Raw genomic sequence first — 7,500 nt, forward strand, 5'->3', positions numbered from 1 at the left:
CCTCTAAACCATTAGTTAATGTCGTGTTTTCGTTCATTTTTCAAGAGGGACAGACACATTTTAAACCATTATTTTGCGTGCACTGTGTTCAACGTAAAGCCGAGTTTATGAACGCGACAAGAGCTAAAGCATAGGGGAGAAGGGTGGGTCTTGTCGTAGCAACGCTGACGGTACCGTGCATGCAGCAATGACTGGAACACTAATCGTCGTGTGGAGCTCTACACGCATTGATTTACCAGACATCACAAGTTACAAAAACTCATTTCAGGGAGAGGCTTATCGAGCCTCGACACGCCTGACAAACAAAACGGCATTAGTGTTTAGACATTTGTATGTTCATGTTTCTATCGTCCAGTCTGCATAGAACCCTGCCTATTTCCCTGGGACTTCTGCAGGGCTTCCTACTATGAAGTGGGCTCGCGCAATCTATGTCAAGTATTCCACGCATGTCGCACGAGTTATATCTTTCTCTGTCCTGCATTGCCAATTGGAAAAAAAACCTGGTTACTTGCATAGTCTAAAATCATGGAGATGTTTTCTGACTCTCGGGTATCAGGCAGCCACTATCAATATCAGGATTCCCAGATTGTCGCTCCCAACCCCAATCGCTCCCCAGTCGGCACGCTCCCACTAGCCAGACTATCGAGCCCACCGCCATATAACGGAGCTAGTTATCTTTTTGATGTTAGTTTTTTGTTTCTAAACCTAACTCTAAACCTAACGCTAACCCTAAATTGCGTGTATGTGGCAGTGTATGATCATACGTGAAATATAATCGGGTGGGATAGAACGTCTGGGAGTGATAAAACCACCTGGGGCTACACGTCCGGAGTGATATCAGTTGGGAGTGTCCATCTGCCACCGCAATATCAGGTAGACTCCCTGACCCTCAGGGAGACCTGGGATGTCTGATTTACACACTGCCTTCTTACAACATGCACGTAAACGTACACATTGGTCATACTGGTGTGCTATGTTGTCCTCCTATGATGAAATGTTGTCCTACTATGATTAAATTTGGCTGGTTGACCAACTTTCTAGCGACTGAGTTTTTGGCTAGTAAGAACTTCTTGCCATTTTGGTTGCTGAAAAAAACCTCATTTCGAACCCTGCTGGAAAGTGTGGGCAAAACTACTGACTGTAACTCAGCCTGGATATGATTGATATGGGTTGGGGGGTGGGGTGGGGGGGATTAATGCAGACATGTGGGAATGCTTATTATTCTGGCTGTGTATGGGGGACAAGGGGGGTGGGTGTCAGCATGTTTGTGCATTATGAATGTCTAAATCTCAATGAGTGCTCTTGTCTCTTCACAGGCCACAACATCAAGTGTGTCCATGCAGGCGCCCCGTACAAGAGATGCAGCCTGCCAAACAGACCGAATTGTCATGCACACGTCTTCCACACAAAAGTCATTGAAGAAAAAACCCTTTAAGAGTAGAAGTATGTACCTGCCACTTCCAGTGTAGTTTCTGCTGTGCTGTTACAAAGCTTTGTTGTGTAATGGTTCTTTAGAATTCATCAATCAAAAAGGATTTATATATCAGAACTAATACAGTAGGCTCAAAGTGATTTCAAATACAGATACTAATTCCGGTATCCAGACACTAGCTATGGGGGTGTCAAAAAGGCACAATTTGTCTGTTGTTCATGTTACATTCTCACTCACTCACTCAACACACACACACACACACACACACACACACACACGCACACACACACGCACACACAGCACTACTACTACTACTAGTCCAGGATTACTGAGCCATTTTACTAACACCAGATATAGACCTACTGGCGCTGTAAGTCTGTGTAGTTCTAGTTATCTGAAATGTGTTACTAAAATATCTCTCTTTCTCAGCTGTACAGGCAACTGTCACTACAAAGGATTGGGAGGGTGGGACCCCCAGTGTGGACCCGTTTGACCTGTCCTCAACACCTCTGAAGAGGCCTGCAAAACGTCGTCGTGTTGACCTGGAGGAAGAGCTGGATGATCCCTTTGAGGGCCCAAGTTCTCCATTGGCTGCTCCATTGGACCATGATTCCACATATGATCCTGAAAACTACACGGCAGCTACACTGGATTCCACAATAGAGTCGTAAGTGACTAAGATGTAAATGTGCAGTACAGTAACGTTCAAATGTTTGGGACACATATTATACATTGACATGACCTATTTACAATTGAAAGCTACTTGATGGACATGCTCAACATTAATCCATAACTGGAAAATGTTATTAAGACTAATATAACGAAAATGTTATGTTGACTTAAAAGACTAGACTAGTTTGAAGTTTACATATGGCTCTGGCACTGTCAAAATGTCATTCTTGCATGGTAATGTTATTGGGACTGATGTTTACAGCATTACTTTGCTTATAGAACTGTATATGTGCTTAGACATTTCCAAACCATTCGCCAAATGGTGATGGTCAAACAAGCATAATGTACACTAAATGTTCCTTTTTTGGGATTTGTGGTTTTAAATATGGAAGTTCCGGCCTCGCCCACCCATCGGGACAACAAGTTCATTGTGTTTGAGAGCTGCATCATGGAGTTGTTCCAAAAATGTGGACTCTGCACACGGCCATGTGATGTCAGGACACAGAGGCTGGGGACGTTCCTGTCGGTGAAGCAGGAGTGCACAAATTGTGAACGCACAAGACACTGGAATAGCCAGCCTGTCCTTGGGAGCACACCTGCCGGCAATCTACAGCTTTCATCTGCTGTATACATAAGTGGAGCATCCTTCATCCAAATCGAAAAGGTAAATTATGCATAATAGTGCTTCCAATGACCGCAGTTTACTTCAAATTAATTTCCCTGTCACTGAATCATAACAGTGGGCATTGATGGGTAAGCGGTTAGGGCGTCAGACTTGCATCCCCAAGGTTGCTGGTTCGACTCCCGACCTGCCAGGTTGGTGGGGGGAGTAACTAACCAGTGCTCTCTACCCCATCCTCCTCCATGACTGTGGTACCCGTGCACGGGTGAAGCATAAATGCAATTTCGTTGTGTGCAGTGTTCACTTTGTGTGCTGTGCTTGTGTGCTGTGTCACAATGACAATGGGAGTTGGAGTTTCCCAGTTGGGCTTTCACTCATTTCACTATTTATCTCCCATTATTCACAGGTCTTCAATGCTATGAACCTTCAGCTGTTCTGCTACGAAACCTTTCGTCGCCATGCCAGAGCGTTCATCGAACCGGCAATTCTACACCACTGGAAGGTGATGCAGGACACAACTCTAGAGCGGCTAACCCAGGAAGGCAACGTGATCCTCGGTGGTGACATGAGAGCAGACTCTCCAGGTACACGCCTCACACAACCTTTGTATCACAACACATCCATCCTCCATCAGATGCACTGGCTTCCTGTTTAGTCTCGCATGAACTTCAAAACCCTCCAGCTTGTTTACAAAGGCCAGCGCCACCAGTTCCAACCTACCTCCGCGCCCATTACTTAGACACCCTCTCTTTGCGCTCCTCTGACACATTCCTTCTGTGAATATCCATTCTGGATTACAAGAGGGCTTGTACTGTGTGGCACCTGCACCTTTTCTATCACAATGCAAACTGACTAAGGCTTTATGTCATGATTTTATTTCTTCTTTTTTTGGTGTTGGATTCTGTGTTTTGCTGCTATTTCTACTGACATGTATTGCTGGACCATTAATGCCCTATACTACTATTGTAACCATTTTTTTGTTGTAAGGTGACATTGGGTGTTGTGAAATGGACTCCAAATAAAATGTTGTTTTATTGTTATTATCGTATTGTATTCACTGTAGTAGTGTACACAGGGATAAGATGGTTAATCCTTGAGGTGAAAAGCAGTGACAAAATAATATCAAATGTTGGCTCGTGGTTAATAATGTCCCTTTTGATCAACACAGGTCACTCTGCAAAGTATGGGAGTTACACAATGATGGACTTACGTACTAACACCATTGTGGACATTCAGTTGGTTCAAGTGAGTGCGCTTTTTTAAAATGATCTTCAGTGGTTGTTGTAATTTTCAAATCAAAGCCTGTACAGTTTGTATAAATGTTGTGCGTCATGTATTCGCAGAGCAATGAGGTTGGTGGCAGCAGCTACATGGAGAAGGAGGGCCTGATCCGGAGTCTGAACTTCTTGGAGGCGTGTGGTATTGACATTGACTGCATCATCACAGACCGTCATCCACAAGTGCAGAAGTACCTCAGGGAGAGCAACGTCAACCATTATTATGATGTCTGGCACTTTGCAAAAGGTATACTGTCATTGCTATCAACTTTTCCTTTTGAATTCTCAGTTATGCTTTTGGTGAGAAAAAACCTTTTGCATGTTGTCTGTATCAAGTTGTAGGCTGGCTGTGTTTTACATTAATGTGTACAAAATACTGTTTCAGTAGTTTATCTGAGGGCCATTTATTTATCTTTTTCTACAGGATTCTCCAAGAAGCTGGAAGCCATCAGTAAGCAAAGGGATTGTGAGAAGATGAAGAAGTGGATAAGAGGCATCAACAACCACGTCTATTTCACGGCATTGGGCACCACCTCGGGGGAAGAGAGACTTGCGAAGTGGACTGCTATGCTTAACCACGTCCAAGACATCCACACCCACGAGGATCCGCTCTATCCTGCGTGTGAACATGCAGCCCGCCAGACGAGAGATCCTACAAAGTACCTCCATCCAGGTGTTTATTTAATTTATTTGACTACAGGTCAAAACAGTAAGCGAATAATTGTAATGTATCAAAGTATGGTGTAGTCACCGATTGGAATCATACAATTCATACCCTATGGAAGTCTACTGAGCCTGATGAGCATATGGGAAGGTGGCATTACTTATGGAATGGGGGAGGACATGTTATGACTGCATCTGGTATGGAACATGGGGGTACTATGTGTCTCCATGCTATTTCTGTATCCTGCCCTATCACTGGGCCACACAGAACTTAGGCTCAAAAGACTTTACCATTTTTGTTGTAGGCTTCAGTTACTGGGCATCATTGATGTTAACTTGTGTATTGTTTTGTTTATTCTTATAATGACTGAAAAATTATTGTCTACAGAAACTGTGGTCCTCAGCAAGTTGGATAAGCTGATGAACAGCACAAGAACGCTGAATGACGTGGCAAAACTCAGCCCACATCTCCAAACTTCGTCATTAGAAGCTTTCCATGCTGTCATCCTCCGATTTGCCCCAAAGAATGTTGTCTTTCCCTATATTGGAATGCTTTGCAGGTGAGATGTTTGACCTTTTAGTTCTTGTGATTTCTATTTGATAGACCAAAAAATATATATTTTTAGGGGGTTTCAGGGCGTAGTTCCTATGACACTTCAGAATCTATAAAAAGCCTTTTCCCAAAATGCTTTATATCTACTTTCAAAAATGTTTTGTTTTGTTACTACCAAAGCAGCATTTAAATGTTTCAACATCTTACCGGTATGTACATCTCAGCCAATGTCACACTTCCTGATGCTCTCTTGAAATCATTAAAAGTACTGTCAATGTACTGACAATGGCTGTCATAGCATTTTGGGAAAGAGCTCTTCATATGCTTTCCCATGGTGATGCATGTCTCCACCAGGTAACCCAAACCACCATGACAAATGGCAATTCTGTGGGAAACACTGTTTACACATTGTGTCTTGCACTTTCAGACTGTACTTAGCAGCCATCCACTTCAATGAAAATGCAAATCGACCACAGGCCCAGACAGCAGACGGTGAACCTCTCTTCAAGATCTCTTTTCCCAAATCCAAGAAGGGAGAGTGCACTGTTAAGCGCCAGAAGACTCCACCAACCTTTGGTACGACCTCAAAACTTCAAGAATTCAAGTCCAACTACGTTTGGCTTTATCAAATTTACTGTAATGAATTCCAACAAATAGAAATATTAAAATTACAACAAATAGGAATATGTAAAAGAACCAAGAAATAGAAATCTAAACAAACATAAATATATTGAACAAATATAAATATATAGAAATATAAACATTGAAATGTACAAATAACCAACTGAAGTTTGTGTGTGTGTGTGTGTGTGTGTGTGTGTGTGTGTGTGTGTGTGTGTGTGTTTGTGTGTTCTTTATGGAAAGGGTACGTTGATGTCCTGATGGACCTAATTCTGGAGAAGGTCTTTGTCAACCCTGCACCCTATACCGACGCGATGAAGGCCATGCGTGTCCCAGAGGACCTGTCTGCACAGTTCAATCGGCCGGATAAGGAGGAGGTCATTGGGAGCTTCCTGTCGAGATTCACACGTGGGGGAGTCTGAAGCCGGTGTAGTGTCCTTCATCGTCCGGGTACTCGGCGCGGATCCGGAGGACCACACACGCAGGAATCACCACACGGACCCTGCGCCCCAATATGCCCCAACACCACAAGACAAATTGCCTGTAGGCCAGAAACCGGAGGCGCCTGGAAAGAGATGGGAAAAAATTACTAATTACTATTTTACTAATTTTGTTCTTCTGTTATTGCCATGTTGTACATATTTACATATTCCTATGTTCATGTTCATTACTCTTTGTGATTGTTATAACTGTCTTGTAAATAAATCTACCAACACTCTTCACTGCCTGCATTTTTGAAATATCAGGGTCTATTGGGTGGGTAACCTTTATGTATGTGGCTATGACTAATTATTTTACAGTACTTACCGATAGGTTCTTCTCAGGCGTAGAGGGCCAAATGTGTACCTGAATGCTCGCCCAGCGGTTTGCAGTGAATACACATTCAGACAGACTGTCTCAAACCCTGGATGATCCAGCATACATACTGGGTCTCCCGCCACTTCTCCTAATAGTGCTGTGACCTAATAAAGATTGCAAATGCCAAGTGTTATTTCAGGAAGAGGTAGATCCAAAAGTTGTACATTCAAAGAGTTTTATTTGCAAAATGGTGTGTCTCCATTTTTTTTAATTATGTTAGGACATTTTCATTATTGTATTGGGCATTCCATTGCATTGCAAAATGAATTTTATATAGGTTGGAAAAGTATGTTGAAGAAAAATTTGGATGGCAAGAATTCACACATGGTGCAGGACCTTTTGAACAGTATGTTTCAATACTGTAATGAAAAAATAAAAAATGGTGGACAGAGCGTTTTGCAAATTAACTGATAAGGTGTTACCTGAGGGATCTCCAGGCAGCATCTGTTTTCAACTTCTGTTGGCATTGTCTCGCAATTCCCACATCGACACCTATTACACAAAAAGGCAGTTTTCAGGTAATGCTGGCAAATATATCAATGAAACACCTTTAGTGGCAATTGAATGAGTCAACAGGTGAGCATGGAGAATAATTACACGCTTGTCAGAATATAATCATACATGCCATACTGTACAATTACAATGACAACAAACCAGACAGGGTTGAGAAAAGCTACAGGGCTACACAAAAATATGAAGCTTGCGTTTCTTTTCGTGTAGGTGGACTTTGGTTCCAGCACATGGACATAATATGAGGTATGTTTTTGTATAAGCATGTCAACCCTTTGGTCTAAAATGGGTT

General features: G+C 42.6%; 2 protein-coding genes across 2 annotated transcripts in view; both read left to right on the forward strand.

The window, feature by feature from the left end:
- The window catches only part of LOC134440056 (uncharacterized), a 2,756-nt gene extending 653 nt beyond the window's left edge, over window positions 1-2,103 (forward strand). The window contains exons 2-3 of the mRNA XM_063189984.1: window positions 1,317-1,443; window positions 1,862-2,103. Coding sequence (XP_063046054.1) covers window positions 1,317-1,443; window positions 1,862-2,103 — 369 coding nt within the window. The remainder of the gene's footprint in view (window positions 1-1,316; window positions 1,444-1,861) is intronic.
- Window positions 2,104-2,511: 408 nt separating this feature from the next.
- Window positions 2,512-6,262, forward strand: LOC134440057 (uncharacterized). Its single transcript, XM_063189985.1, has 8 exons — window positions 2,512-2,768; window positions 3,133-3,310; window positions 3,895-3,971; window positions 4,070-4,250; window positions 4,428-4,676; window positions 5,055-5,226; window positions 5,647-5,795; window positions 6,084-6,262. Exons 1-8 carry the CDS (start codon window positions 2,553-2,555, stop codon window positions 6,260-6,262), a joined length of 1,401 nt encoding a protein of 466 aa, XP_063046055.1. The 5' UTR covers window positions 2,512-2,552.
- Window positions 6,263-7,500: the final 1,238 nt, after the last annotated feature.

The sequence above is a fragment of the Engraulis encrasicolus genome, chromosome 23 (genome assembly GCF_034702125.1).
Source record: "Engraulis encrasicolus isolate BLACKSEA-1 chromosome 23, IST_EnEncr_1.0, whole genome shotgun sequence".
NCBI lineage: Eukaryota > Metazoa > Chordata > Actinopteri > Clupeiformes > Engraulidae > Engraulis > Engraulis encrasicolus.